Source organism: Rhodamnia argentea, chromosome 6, assembly GCF_020921035.1.
Source record: "Rhodamnia argentea isolate NSW1041297 chromosome 6, ASM2092103v1, whole genome shotgun sequence".
Classification (NCBI taxonomy): domain Eukaryota; kingdom Viridiplantae; phylum Streptophyta; class Magnoliopsida; order Myrtales; family Myrtaceae; genus Rhodamnia; species Rhodamnia argentea.
The window spans coordinates 3,005,897-3,022,387 of record NC_063155.1 but is presented as its reverse complement, the minus strand read 5'-3'; the positions used below and the strand labels follow the sequence as shown (position 1 = coordinate 3,022,387).

The 16,491-nt window shown below is 36.3% G+C and overlaps 2 protein-coding genes across 2 annotated transcripts in view; both read left to right on the top strand.

The window, feature by feature from the left end:
* Window positions 1–16,491, top strand: part of LOC115731253 (glutamine synthetase, chloroplastic-like) — a 117,946-nt gene that overhangs the window by 14,309 nt on the left and 87,146 nt on the right. The window contains exons 5-6 of the mRNA XM_048280222.1: window positions 79–229; window positions 338–398. Coding sequence (XP_048136179.1) covers window positions 79–229; window positions 338–398 — 212 coding nt within the window. The remainder of the gene's footprint in view (window positions 1–78; window positions 230–337; window positions 399–16,491) is intronic.
* Window positions 1–16,491, top strand: part of LOC115748459 (putative disease resistance protein RGA4) — a 247,340-nt gene that overhangs the window by 146,243 nt on the left and 84,606 nt on the right. The window lies entirely within an intron of this gene.

The following is a 16,491-nucleotide window of genomic DNA, read 5'->3' as shown; positions in this document are numbered from 1 at the left end:
AATAGCACGGAATTGGTTAAGTTTTGTTCATTGAAGGATTTTTAAGAGTGTTCCCCATCTTTTCTGCAATACAAAAAGTATGAGAGAAGAGGGAGGCTTCGAAGTGATAAAGAAGGCAATTCTGAATCTCCCACTTCGCCATAAGGAGCCCGTTAGCACCTATGGAGAAGGAAATGAGAGAAGGTTGGCAAGAAAGCATAAAACAGCTAACGTCGACAAATTTTCTTGGGTAATGCTCAACAGAAGCATACCAGCTGCTAGTCAAATTCAAAGATCGCTCATCAAATTGAACCCAATTATTTTGTGATGCCTGAATTACTTGAATTCCGTAATGCAGGGAGTTGCCAATCGTGGTTGCTCAATCCGTGGGGGACGTGACACTGAGAAGCATGGAGAAGGTATTATAACAGTGATCATACCAGTTTCCTTTTGTGTTCTGTCTTGAGTATCAATTGGAGACCCTTAAGCTTCACGAATGATTCAAGAAATGACCATAATACAATAAGTACTTTCTAAGTACTTATTGTTGTTTTTTTTCTTAGTTGATTTTATGATTGTTACTATGAAAGAAGTTTTTAATACTCAGAAAGCATTCCCCAGTTTTGGCTCCTGAGCAAATGTAAATCTACATATTGCCCTTGCTAGTCCAATATCTACAGAGCTTTGTTGATTAAGACTTGGACATCTCAATTCTTTTAATGCCTCAAAAATTTCTGGAATGCTTCATTATTTCTGCATATTGATAAAAAATAGAAAGTTCACCTTCCTTGCTCAGTCAGTTAATTGCTAAAAATGATACACAGGTTACTTAGAAGACAGGCGCCCCGCCTCAAACATGGACGATACGTTGTTACCTCGTTACTTGCTGAAACTACAGTTTTATGGGGGCCCACCTTAAGGCTGAAGATTTTGCTGCTCAGAAGGTAGCATTGAAGGTCCACTTCGAGCTGCCGGTTGAGGAAGGCCAAATGCAATAATCAAATTGGTGAGGACCTACAAGCCAAGAGACTGTGAACGCCTTTTCTCCAAATTCAGGTTATTGAGGGAAGAACCTCATGTAACTAAAGCTTCCCAGAGGGAGAGAAAATTTGGTGTCCAAACTCAGACCTAGTCTCCTTTACATTGGTTTCATCATGCATTCGCAAGTAGTCTTTACGTTTAGGGCATTTGAGGTCGCCGTACCCGTTAAAATCATGGACATTGTCAGTTACTTAGATATGTCAGCACAATTCATCCATATTTTCAGTGTCCTCATATGCTGAAGTCATTCAACTTGGCATTTTCGACTTTGTTTTTAATAGGAAGGCAGTTTGACTTCTGATTCAATAAATATGAGATGAGCTGAGTTATTTTCTTTTCTTCCAATGTTTTCTTAAGAGAACTTTGGGAAGTATAAGCAGATCGAAATCCTTGGGGTCGCGCAAGTTTTGTATGTGCAACTCGACAATTCTTTATTCTTTGGGAGGCAAAGAAATGTTCTTATTAACATGGAAATTGCAGTACTTACCTAAAAAAAGCGTTCTGTCAATGCCTACCATTTTGCTTCTACAGAACTGAAAGTTACTCAGGTACTTTTTATTTTCATCTCCTCACACCAATTCAACTGTCTTATTGAACAATATAACAAATAATTCATAACGGTACTGAATCTTACTTATCTAGCAAGTAGAAAATTTTGAGAAGTAGGATTTGTGTTTCTCTTGAAATATGGATTAGAAGACGTGTTAATTAGACTTCTTAGACGATTCCAGCATCCCGTTTAACGAAAAATCTGCATGCAAAGTTTTCTGAAATTAATATGTTTGTGAAATTACCGGTAAGTTCCTAATAATGTTGATCAAAAAAATGTGTGACCAATAATTGAATATTAGGTTACTTGTTAGGAAATCACAAATACTATTAGGAATTTACTAACTTTCAAATGAATTAGTAAATCACCAACTCTTCTTCAATTTTATGGGTATCACAATTAATTTCCAACGCTATGGATTAGCCAACATTCTAACAATGTATAATTTATTAACTTCTTTTAACCAATACAAGTGAACTTAGTAAAATATCAACCATACAAGAAACTTAATAATATCCCAACAAATTAGTAAGCTGCCAATTGTTTCTAAATGCTACCATTGTTGCTAGTAATATACTAGCACTATAATAAAATTACTAACACTTAATGCATTAGTAAATTACCAACTTCTTTAAAATTTACAGAAAATACCAACCTTATAAGGAATTTGCCAACATTCCACGAAATTACTAATTTGCCAATTTTTTTTAAAACTTTTACAAGATTGACTAGTAAACTTCCAACTCCATAGAGAATTTACCAGCATTATATGAATTAGTCAAATTTCCAACTTTTTTTCAAATTTTACAAGTGTGGTTAGTGAAATACCATTTCTTTAACAAATTTACCAAACATCTCAGTAAGTTAGCAACTTTTTTGACATTTTACAAGCTTGCTAGTGCACTACCAATATATAAGTTACTTATTAACGTCCCATCAAATCAGTCCAACTTCTTTGAAAGTTCATATGTGTGGTTGGGGACATACCGCCCCTACAAGAGCCACAAAGTTAAAGATCCATTAGCCATCTTGATCTAAAATAGAGCACGCAAAGCTCTTTTAAAAATACTGTCAATACCAACCGTATGTGCTGTTCAATCCTTTATTTCACGTTATTATGTTTTAACAATTTATATGTTCTGCCTTCTTGGTAGTTTCGCCTGAAATTTCAAATTTTTTACTAGAATAATTGCGCTCCTTCCTCATAGTGAAAAAACAATCTTATATTCAGTATTCTTTACTTTGTTGCACCCACTGGCAAATCGGTCTAAGTTACAAAACAAGCTAATAGGGTTACAACTTTTTACATCGTACATATACGTTGTTATGGCACATTTTATTTGATTATTATGAATACACAAAAATGGCCCTACGACATGCTGTGATGGTCGAAATTTGAAGTGATACTTCCACGCGTTCCGAAAATCAAAGACCGTGGATAGGTGCGTGGTAAGAAGTTGTCAACTTAGAGCAAACATTTCGTGATGAAGGCCTTTTCTGTCGTAGCTTACTGATTTTCAAAGTACGGCACTTGTATAGGTCACAAGCTGGAAGCAAATGTGCGTGCCCAAAGGGCATTTCCATTACTACGTTGTCATTTTTGAGGTATTGCACTTGTGATAGGTCATAAGCTTAGAGGAAATGCCTCGTAATCAAGGGTTTAGGACTTGTTACAATGTTCATAGCCATTGTTACAGCGCAAATATTTTATTTTATCCATTTTTCTCATCTCGAAGGCGATCATCTCGAAGCGGATAGTCATCGATTAATTAAAATGTTGTCGATGTAATGAATCGTGAAATCTAGTATCATATCACGTAAAAACAGCAAAATTGCACATATTGGGGAGAGAGAGGGAGAGAGAGTGCATGTCCTTCTTTAGATACAAGTTATCTTTATAATCAATTATGCAATGGAAGATGAAATAATGCAGTAGACTAGATATGGCATCCCAGTGTATGAATGCGTAAAGGAATGTGCAATCATATCTAATGCACGAGAGCGTGTAAATCCTTCTCCACATACTAAATTTGTCCTGACAAACTCGACCAACTCTATCAAAAGCTCATTCACTCTACAGTATTGTCATGTTCATACAGAAAAGACTTCACCTTTTTCTCTTTTGCTACTCCCACAGTTTGACACCAGGTTTCTTCCCTACGGCCAATTCTTAGAAATTCACAAACCCAATTGGATACACTTTACTCAAATAATCTGCAGTAAACTCCAAAGTCGCTCCCGAATCACTCTCCACGTGCATTCGAGTGAACTTTCTCATGTTGGAACTGAAATGGCTGTAAAAATGGGCGAGGAAAATCATGGCTCAATAAAGCGATAAACACAGCTCGTGAGATCGAGCAAAGAATAACATACCTTTAACAACAAGTTTGCATCGATGTATCGAGACCATCACGTTCATTGCATTTTGCTCATGTAACAAGAGGAATGGTCGCTACATGACAAGGCCCCAAAAATATTGTCGGTTAAGCCTCGAAAATTGCGTCGGCTATGAATAAATCTCGTAAAATCACTTCGGCCTTGTTTAAGGCTCGAAACAACATTGGTTTGTTGCGCCCACGCGCATATAATATACATACATAGCATTTCAGCCTAAAATATTTCCAGATAACATTCATGACAGGCCCAAAAGTATCTAATGCTTGACCCCAAAAGAGCATGCTATAAATAAAATAAAATAAAAAAGATTACATACTTCAAAAAGTACATGCCGTGTCTCAATGTAGCTTTTTCTCGGCAAATCATGTCATGCAATATTTTACCAAAATGTACAGGTGGTAAAAATTACTTGCCTCGATGAACCGTTAATTCAAGCCGCACACGCTCAAATATCATTTTCCCTCCGTCCCTAAACATAATTCCATGCTGCTCAGATGAAAAATTACTTGAATGCCCTCCGAAACGGCCCCGATGTGCACCAAAACGACCCAAAAATTACTTTACTCTGTGAATCATCCGAAAGAATAATCCTTTGTACAATATAATTTATATATTTTTCAGAAAAATTTTCAAATATCCAACGTGCTAACTTTTTTCTACAATAATTGCGCTGAACTTTTCAAATGCTATGAATTAGAATTTTTCGCATCCCATATTGATATACAAATTGACCGGATCGATTAGGAAAACAACAGAAAAATCTAATATTTTCAAAAACCATGAAATTTTCACAGAACAAGTACTCTTTTTTGGGTTTAACAAAGAAAACAGGACTACAATCCGATTTCTAGATGGGCCGCACGAGTCACGAAAGGAAACTGTGCTCGCGAAAGCCCACATTACAAGAGTTGCCAACTTCATGCACTCGTCCCGTTGACATCGCACCTCTATCTCCGACTGTTTCGTGTTCATACCACTCGTGTACATATCACTGATGATCTAAAGTGTTTCTTGATGATATGTGACGACATCATCGCGTCATGCCAGTGTCAGTTTTAACCATAAAAACTACTTTGAATTCGGGACCAGAGTCAACATTCTCAATGCACACAAAACTGTTTGCTAAATACCTCTTAGGCTCTGTTACGAAATAGTTTGTGTTCCTTTTCTGCGCATTCAGAGGGCGTTTTGACGTGGATTAATCATTTTGTTAAAGCAAAGCTTTGATACCATTTACATTTTCTTGTTATTGCAATTAAATCTGCACACATCTTTTTGTTGCTTTTTACTTTGTGCTTCAGCATGTTCCCGGGGACTCCATGACTGTCAATGGCGATTGCCTTTGCAAAAAGCGTCTGAGATGATCACGCTAAATCTATGGCCCGAGTGTCAACCTCCACACTCGTTCGAACCGGCTTGTTTATCGCGTCTCTTGCCGTCTGTTTGCTTCGATTGTGCTGTGGCCGTGTACGTGAGTTTTGAGTGGATAGCTGACGGATAGAAGTCAGGGAGCAAGCAGATGAAGATGGCGTATGATATTTCTCAGTATAAGGTTTCCTGGTCAACAAAGCATTAGGTGCTTCCAGCAGGAGTTGTTAATTCATAGGTTCTGGAAAGAGGACAAAGGGAAGATGGACTAATAAAGCTCGATTGACATTTCTCAATAAGTTGATCCTCGCATGGGTCCTTAGTCTTCCATTCACTCAGAACTTGGCTGATCACCGGCTTTGAATCTTCTGCAACCTTCAAGTGTCAGACATGGAGGACGAGCTCCAAAATGATCACAAACACTTTCTTTTTTTATTAATTTTACTACCAGAAATTTAATGCGTAACATTAGCATCCAAAATGAGTGTACTGAACTCAATTTGACTATTGTGGAGAATTGACTTGATACGACCACAATAAAAACCGGGTCTAATAGCTTGGTTGTATTTGTAGGTTGGCTTTAGAAGTAAGAATTTTTTTTTTGGTCCAATTAGAAGTTAGAATTGAAAAGTGGGGTTTGATATAATGAGCCAATGCGCTCTAGGATGTGAATTTCATACACATTCGGGCCCAATGGCCTAGCCCAAGTCCCCTCTTACCAGAATAACGAAATGACAATTAAATAAAAAATAAAAAGAACTGGAGGATGGTTAAAAAGGTTGGCTAGATCAGGAAAATTCATGGGGATTGCTCCGGATAAAGGTACGTCTTCATCACTCTTCTGGTGAATAAATCATGAAAATGTAAGATTCTTTAATTTAGAGTTTCCACATAAAGAATAACATTATGCTTCCTGAACATTACTAAAAGAAACAAAATAAATTAGAAATTGTCAATAGTTCAAACGTGATGACATCACGGAGGGAAATGATTAGATCCGAACCGAATCATACAAGAAAAAGGACGTGGTATTATGGATTGAACCTTCGAAATGTAGCCCATCATCCTAGGTATTTTACTTCCGACGACAATAGAAGTGTGCAAGAATATCATATCCGATATCCTAAATTGCTACACATTTAGAGGAGGTGGGAACGACTTCGCACCTTAATTCCACTTGGAGTTTCACTACCTCATGAAAAAATCTTAATGCATTGCGGTGAGAATTCACATTATTGCGCAGAAATAAGAACGTCTTCGCGAGAAACCTTATTCGCATTGGATTTTCATGAAATTGTCTTAGCATAGATGACATGTGGATGCTCCAATGTCATCAACACAAAACATAGACGGATGATACCAATCTATAGGAAAATTTAGATACTGTTACTAAAGACACAAACAACCCGAGCATAATTTTTTGGTTCATGGGAGCAAAAATGTCTTGAGACTTGCCTGCGCAAGAAAATAGGTGCATACCCATTTGATTTCCTTATTCAATGTGCCTATAAGTAAACTTTTTTCTCCTATAAGTAGATGTACAAGAACAGCAGAAAGAGCCAAAAGCAATGCTAGAATTGAGAAAAAATTGAAGTTGGAACAGAAAATGAGGAGATAATGTCATTTCTTTTCTTTATTCCAGCAAAATTGCATCTATGTTGCAAAAATTAGTATTTTGGGGATCTTGCGAAATTGCTTCATTAAAATATTTAAATATTGTTCAATAGATGAAATTATTAACATAAATGATATAATTGTAAACCTATACGTGAAAAAGGAAACTAGTTCAAGATCGGCTGACATTGCCTATAAGATAGAATATATTCGTGTTCTAAATGTAAAATCCGTGCGAGATGAAATGCACTTATCAATTTATGCATTCGTCTGTTGAGGAAGACTTATCAAATAACTAATTAAGCATTAAAAAGAAGAATCATGCATACGTACCACTTCAAATGTTGCACACACTTCAATTTTCAATTATTCCATTCAATCTACTTTTTTATGATCATTAAGGTACATGTCTAGATTTTACACCGAAAATGCATGGAAAACGCTGCACCCTCCTGCTTCAAGGAGGTGATATAGTGAATCCACAAGTTGCACCTCCGAGATTTTCACGAAGCTGAACTCAAGTTGGAATGTCCTAACTTCGCAAAAAAATTGTAGAAACAAAATGGTGGCTACCTATGAGAATAAAGTCGCTTGAAAGCTTCTATGCGCGGATTATTGGGCTATATTCCTATTGGCATTAGCTTTTGGGCCCATAAATGTTTGTTTTTGGTTCAGTTGGTACGAGGCGAGGTTGGTTTGAAGTTTCGACTTTCTTTATAAAGACACAGGATTGCCTCAGTAGATGTTCGGATCGAGGTCCGATATGCCATGAGTGCAAATAGCAACCTTTCATGCCAATCGCGATAATCCTCAGCCGTCTTGGCTAATATTTTCTTAATGTTCTTATTGGTTGCTTCCACTGCTCTGTTCATCCGAGGACAATATGGAGAAGAGTTCATATGTTTGATCTTGTATTCCTTGAACAATTCATCTATTAGCTTGTTGGTGGAGGAATTTGATGATATCTCATTCGAGTATTTGTCCAAGACTCATAATCGGTTCGGCGATACATTGGCTACCTTGTATTCAATGTTGCAAATCGTCAATAGACTTGAGGTTGAGAATCGAGGTACTAAAAAAAATCAACGTATTGTATGGCCATGATCGATGATCCATCGAGACCATGTCACTCTCTTTCTCTTGCGCGAAAATTAGGGCGTGACAATTGCGCTATGCGATAGTACGAGGACCAAGATGAAGAATAAGATTGATGATCATGATTTTTATCTTGGAGAACCCAAAACTTTTTATGGAGATCATATTTTCTTCAGTTGCTGAAACCCATCTATTGATCTTTATAATTTTTGTATTATCATACTGAAATCGACTAAGAGAAATCTCATATGTTGACGAGGACAATTAATTAGTCAACATTTTGATTATTAATTCATAGAATTTCGAAAGCGCGTGGTTCATCTTTAGGAAAACGCAGGGGAGGAGAGAGAAGATAGACGTGGCACGAAAGGACAAAGAAAACAAAAGAACAAATTGATGGTTAATGATTAACCATGGTCGAGTTAATCTACTTTTTGACCATGCCATTATCTCTTGTCAATTGCCAGCCTGACGAACCTCTTAGGCTGCGTTTGGTCGTCCGTATAAAACTCGGGATAGGATATGTTTTATCCTATCCCGTGTTTGGTAGGTGTCCTGGATAGTATAATGTCGGATATATGGGGATATAACCCGGATAAAAAAAATTCTAGGGGAGGGGGTAGGATAAGGTCGGATAGGATTTCTCTTATCCGTCATATAAAAGCTAACTTTCTTGTCTCATTTGTTTTTATTTTCATTTTATTTTATTTTTTTTTTTGCAAAGAGGTTTGAAAATCTAATAAAATGTGTATATTTTCATTTTTTTTTGTGTATGAGAACATTATTTTTATAGTAATAAGATCGGAATATTTCACGAGCATCACGTAGGACATATATATCCTTTATATTGATATACGGTTTCTACCAAATGCAGGATATGATAGGATATGAGAATATCCGACTTTAAATCCGTAGTTCACCAAATGATGGATAGGATATGACCAAATCCCTAGATTTCTTATCTTATCCTATCCAATCCTATCCCGACCAGAAATCCCGACGACCAAACGCAGCCTTAGTGGATAGCAGTGGCTCATGGGACCCAACTCCATCGTACTTGTCCTATCTGTCTTTGTTTTGAAAAAAAAAAAAAAAAGGAGGAGTTTGGAAAAAATTGGTAAAAGGGCAAAAAGAAGACACATCAAATCGTAGCGAATTTCAAGCCTTGCGCTATCACAAACCTCTGCAAAATATCTAAGAGATGTGGTGATAGAATTTCATAAAGATAAGCGTACTAAAAGTTTTGAAATTTATGGCTCAAGTATAATTGAGGTTTAAAATTTTTAAAAAAATATAAGTAAATGTTAAAATTTATTCATGGTGTAATCAAATTCTTTCGTTAGTATCGTTAATTTGTCTAAAGAAAAATATCGACGTTGTATTTTTAAATTAATTTTCTCTCCTACGTGACATTTTAAAATTATTTCCTTCTTCAAATCTTGTCTAAATTAGATTAAAAAACTAAAAAAAAAGTTAAAAATGTATTAAGCACACAAAAAACAAAAACAGAAAAAAGAGAGGGACAAGGCCTCATTAGGGCGCTGCCACCACCGCTGCCCATTGCTAGAGGGTCCGGCATAAGTCGGCCCTCGCCAGCCCCGACCGAGGCCTACTTGACACCAGGCTAGGGCGCCCAAATATGGGCAACACTAGCCCCAGTTGCTAGGCTCAAGCGAGGCCTTGCCGCCACGGAAGTTTGCCCAAATATGGGTTCGGGGCACCCGGATTTTTTTTGTTTTGCTCGAAACGGCACCTAGATTTGGGCGAGGCCTCACCAGCCCTTGCTAGGATCGAGCGTGCGTCGGTGTCGCCTAGATCTAGGCGCCCTCGAGGGAGCTAGCGAGGGCACTTGCGGCCGACGAGGCCCTGACCTTCTCTTTTTTCCGTTTTCGTTTTGTTTTTATATAAAATTTTAGCTCATTTTTTATTTTATTTTTTCAATCTAATTTAAATAAGATTTGAATGGGAAATTAATTTTAAAAAAATGGCACGTAGGAGAGAAAATTTAATTTAAAAATGCAAAGTCAGTATTTTTTATTAGATAAATTAACGATGTTAATCGAATGAATTGATTGCACTAATCCGATAAATTTTAAAATTTGAATGCACATTTTAAAAATTTAAAGACTCAGTTACACTCAAGTGATATAACTTTTATTGTACTTATCTCTCTTATTTTATTTATAGGTTTTGCAATTGATGTTTATTATGTAAATATGTTTTAACTTTCTATTATTGTTGTGCAATGATCTTTAAGAGGGTTTTCGTGCAATAGATGAGGCAGTTGGCCACTAGGGAGTGACAGTAGACGTGGAGATATTCGTACAACCATGGTTGCCCGTGTCTGTCACGTGATAATTATTATGCTTCGTCTTCTGTCAACCTCACGCTGCAGATGACGCAGGACCACTTTGAATATTACTCCTCCGTGGGGAATAGTGGTGGGTCTCCACCGTACTGGTCCTATCTATCTGTCTTTTTTATTGTGTGACCTTTTTGGCTTTTTCCTTTCTTTTTTTTTATTAATTTGAATAGTTTTTTTTTTTTGCCGAAAATTTTTGAATAATTGATTTATACAGATCGTTCTCTCTTTTACTCAAGATGCTCCGTATGATAATGACATATGATATATAAGTCACGGCATGTGTTCGGCAAAAGCATACTTAAAATTATAAACAAAAAAATTGTATACGAAAGTTGATGCTAAAATGTATGAAATAAGATATGCATCCACTGATGTGATGTGCGTCTTGACAATGGAAATTTATATCTTTAGAGAGATGAGATTCATTCTGGGCCGCACGTTCAGTAATGGGACAAGTGCGTCGAAAATCTTAAAATTTATTACGAAAATATAATTAAGTCCTAAAATATTTAAAAATTACAATTAAAGCTTAAAATTTATCAATAAAAATGCAACCTAATCCCAAAATTTACAATTAATGACAGAGCACGGAACCTAAAAAAATAAATAAAAAAAGAGCAACGTCTTGGTTAATAATTAATTATGGTTGAGTTAAGTTGTTTTTTGGACGGTGAGGTGGCAACTATCATGTTTCGTCTTTTGTCAACCTTTACGATGCAGATGGCAGTGCGACTTCTTACAAGTGGAACCTAATAAGAGGTCTCGGTGAATAGCTGTGGGTCCCCACCCTAATGCTCATCCTATCTGTCTTTGTATTGTGTAATCTTTTTGGATTTTTTTTGTCAGAATTTTTTTTATTGATTTGAATAGGTTTTTTTTTTGTCGGATTTTTTTTATTGATTTGAATAGTTGATTCATAGAAGTCGTTCTCTCTTTTACTTAGGTGCTCTATGATGAATTGATAATGACATAGGAGAAGCAAGGGCATGCGCTGAGCAAAAGCACACTTAAAATTATAAATAAATAAAAAAAATCGTAATTCCGAAGGTGCCCAAATTTATATCTTATAAAAATCATGTGACTAAGGAGCGTTGAACACCTGCAAACAAAAGTTCCATTGAAGCGTCCGAAAATCGTTTCCAGTCCCAAAAATTAAAAATCGATCCAATTTCCGATACTTAAATAGGATCCGATCAGGAATCGGGAACTGGCGAATCGCATTCACCATTTGCTGGCCTGACCGGTTGGTCAGACTTTTTGCTAGTTGAAGTGATTGTCTTGTATAAGGGAGACCCCCACCACCATAGTTGAAGTTGATTGTTACCATAGTTGAAGTTGATTGTTCGGAAACATGTCGTTGGAAAGGGGAAGAAGAGAACTACCTTCCATACAGGCATTTCCATCGGGGTATAATACACGCGGATAAACAAATATCTCTGTCACTTTCCACACAGGCATTTCCATCGCCCTTGTAAGCATGCTAGACTATTGAACCCTAGAAGCGCGAAAAGTCTTTAGACATACCAATCGCGGACCTCAGAATCAACCTCGGTGGGTTCCATATGCATTATCGACTTGAGAAATGATTATGTGAAAGTTTTTAATTCATTATGAGTTTAACAGTCTTGCTCTATAGCATAAGAAAATAAATAATAAATAATTAGAAATTACTGTGGAATCCACTCATTTAAGAATTTTTCATCCACAGTATGCTGTTATTCTCATAACCACCTAAAGATTACTATGCTAGGAGATGCCAGCAAAGTCCAATTGATATGTGGCTCAAGATAATTTCTATCTTTAACATGAACTTGTTATGCTTGTCCTGAAAAATCTCTAGCCCTTTTTTTTTTAATTACTAAAATGAGAAGCCTTTGGAACCTCTCAATTAATATCTTCTAACCCACAGGAAGACACACAGAGAGATAGAGAAAGAGAGACGAAGAGAACAAAAATGGCAGAAGCTGTCTATAATGAGAAAGAATGAACTTAATGGTTAAGCTATATGGTTACGAAACTTCGTTCCTTCCCACTTTCCTTAACACTAATTAGACATATTGCTTTAAATTAGAGCAAAAACACTTAATCATCGAGTTTAATCTAAGATAATGCTTTCAGAACAATACATCAACATGAACTAACCTTATTGATTAAATTGGATGCAAGCTTAAGTCAATATACATACATGCATAAGTTATGCAATTGGTATTTGTCATTTTAACTTTTTTTTTATTATCAAAACTATTATTGTGCACTTATAATATCTTTAAGAGGGTTTCTGCACAATAAATTGATCAATATTTGATTTTTCACACCTAGAAATGCTCCTGGTCTCTCTATGTAGCGCCCGACACCTGCAGACAAAAATGTCGTGCTTTAAATAACAGTGCAAAGATATACATCTGCTTGTGTGTCTTGACTTGGGGAATTCATATCTTTAGAAAGACGAGGTCTGTTTTGGGCTGCATCTTCAGCAACCGGTTGGTTTTGTGGGAACTGGCGAATCACCTTTACCACCTCCTGTTGGCTGACCGGTTGCTCAGGACTTTTCACTGAACCTTCCCGTGACTCTATTGTTTCCGTAACGCAAAACCACGAGACAGAGTCAAAAGGCATGAAATGAAGGAATGCATTTGAAATACACCAGAGGTGGATGAACAACACCACCACCACCACCACCACCATAATTGAAGCGACTGTCTTGAAACATATCGTTGGTAAGGGAAGACGAGAATTGCATCTTTCTGGAAGAGTCGCAAAGAAGTGTTACTCGTCCTACCACATCCTCTATGAGACATGATGGCTACTAGTCTTTCACACACAACACGCGCATGCACAGATGAACGTTTCTACACAACAAAAGATACTCTCAATAGATGTTAGAGGGTACTTCGGATCATCTAGGCGGATACTAAAGTATTTCCGTGAGAAAACACCACGTTTTTTTTTTAAGGCTCCGTTTGTTTCTCGAAAAATGTAAGACTTTTGGAAAATGTTTTCCGAAAAGTTATTGTTCGGAAAAATGACAATGTTTTCCGGTGATTGGCTAAACTATAAAAAAGATGCGGAAAATATTTTCCGTATATATCAACTTTAGCTTGTCTTACTTATTGAATTAGGTACACAATAAGTATGTATAATAGACATTCTTTCCAAAACTTCAATTTATATACATACTTTACGACAAAGTGAGAAAAAACTTAATCATTGGGGAAATTACCAAAAAAATCCTAAACCTATCGCAATTGTGCCAATCCAATCCGAAGCTTTTTTGCAATGAGTCCTAAACCTTTTGTATTTGTACCAATTCAGCCTATCCGGTCAACTTTGACTAACCGACACTAACGTGGATGCTAGTGCGCTAACGTACCAATTTTTAATAATATTTTAATGTATCTTAAATATATATTAATTTTTTATATTTTTCTTTTCTTCTCTTTCTTCCTCCAAACGGTCATCGATCCAATGACCAGCCAAAGGTGAGGGCGAACTTGGTCGGGGCAAGAGAGAGCTCGGCAAGGGCGAGGGCGAGGTTCTGTGCCGACCACGGGCGAGGCTTGGCCGACCTTGCCTAGCAATGGCAAGGGCAACCTTGCTGGCCCTCACCTATGGCTGATCGCCAAAAGAAGAGGAAAAAAGGAAAAAAAAAAAAGATACAAATTTTAAAATTTTAAAATATTATTAAAATTTATCATGTCCGCATCGATTGGCTAAATTTGGCCCGATGGACTGAATTGATAAAAATGAAAAAATTTTACGACTCAATTGATAATAAAAAAAAGGTTTAGGACTAAATTGACATGAAAACTTTTTTTTGGTAATTTTCCCCTTAATCAAACCATTTAATCTTTGCAAAAGGCTACCATGACCGTCACACCAATTTTCACAGTGGGACGGTCAAATTGTAGCCATGAACTTATTTTGGTGAAACCGGATCACTTGCTATCTAGTTTCTCCCTCTTTACGGCCAATTTTCTTTTTTTTTTAAAAAAAAATTGTGAGCTAAAATTAAAAAAAACAAAGTTATAAGAGGAAAATAATTTTTATTCCACACACCATCCCCACGTGTTTTGCATAAAACACTCATTGATTAGGAGATCGTGTGGTTAAAAATAGTATTTTGCTTAATAATTGTCAGATTAGAATTCCCAATTAGATATCGTTATTGTTAAATCATAATAACGCATAAAAGCAGAATAATCGTGTATAATAAACATAAAATGCTAAATTTTGCCACTTTCTCTTTTTTATGTGTGCTTAATATTGTGCTAAATGATAAGGTTCTCATTTTTATTATTCTTTTAAAGGGTTAGCTTTTGTGATTTTGCAATATTTGGGCCATTTTTTACAATAATTTAGGAAATTTTGTCCTCCGGTTATCCAAATAAATCCCACTAGCATAATCTCAAATTTGTGGCTATAAAAGCATTGTTACAAACAGTGTGGTCAACTTAGCGGGGCTCTTAATCTTTTACATACAAGAACAACAACATCAACTTTCCTTACTTATAAAACTGGATATGATGTTTTACAGATTCATTGGATTTGGGTCACTTCAGTCCCAATTTAATTGTGGTCCTAACTCCAAAGACTTATTTGGTTGAATCCTAATGTTCCTAAATTTGGGTTGATACCCGAACAAGCTACTCACATATGGACTCGGCCACTGTCGTTGTACAAGCTGCACTTGTTATCTATGTGGTGCTTAATCTTGAATCTGGGTGGCATCTCTCCTTTGAGTGCTTTCTGTAATATACCTTTGGGACACATCCTCTCTTTTTGTGATGCTGATGGAGCCACATCGGTGCAGGATATCGAATTTCAGTGGGCTTTTCAATACCTCAAAGGAAAAACATTTTGGAGGACTCTACTAGAGCTTTGCTTGACACGTGCCTATCTTTTTTGTTTAAACTGAAATCAACTCTGTATTTCATAATGGTTCTTCCCCCTTCTGCTAATTGAGTGATTAGTCATATTATGTCTGCTGTTGGAACTCAAATATAACATTTTATCATCGAGCATAAGCTAATATTGTCCGGAAATTCCCTGTGTTGCTGCTGTTGTCTAATCTGCACTGAGATGGTTATGGAGTAGCCTTTGTAAGTGGATGGTGATTCTGACGTGTCGGCCAACGGAAGCAAAAAGTCGTGACCACGCTTCACCAACGGGTTAGGAAAGAAGGTAAGGAAAAAGAAAACTTATCAAACCTCAACAAAATACTTAAGGGATATGTCGATAATTTTTTCTATTTAGTTTTTGTTTAATCTAATATTTTCTTGAACAAATTTTTTCATATATATATGGCTTGAAACATATGAAATTTTTGCAACACTTAAATATAAATATTCAGATTATACATTTTCAAAATCATTTATTATTGGAATAACATTACAACATTTAGTTTTTGAATTTTAGAAAGCAGAAACAAACAAGTCCTAAGAAAACTTAGCTAACTCCGATAATCATGATTACCTTCTTTCTTTCTATATTATTGTGTATCATTTGTGAAACTAAACTATGAATATATACATGTATAAATGAATAATGAGAAAGTAAGACAGAATGTAGCTTAATGGTTGAGCTATATCATTCGAAAACTTCATTCCTTTCCAGTTTTGTCGAACATTAACTAGAAATATTGCTTCAAAACAAAGCAGAAACATCTTAATCATCACGTTTAATATGAGATAAGGTTTTTAGGAGATAACAATACGGCTTCACATCTATTGGCTTTTCCATCATAACATCCTCTGTGAATAATAATGACTATAAGTCTTTCACCCAAGCGCGCCCATACGCACGGGTAAACATGTCTACACGACAAGAGATGCTCCGACAATATGTTGAAGGTTACTTCGGCGCAGTCCAGGCAAGTATTAGAGCATTCATGCAAGAAAATAGCAACAGTTTTTTAGGACTCTCAATTTTTCGAGAATGTTAAAAGATGCTTTGCGCATCCTAGCCATGTTTGAATAATTTGTAACAGTATTCGCTGTTAGACTTTCAGAATGTATTCTTAGTTATGACAAGGTTTACTCGGCCCAATATCCCTGACTAGTCCCTCATGCCTAACTAGGAATTG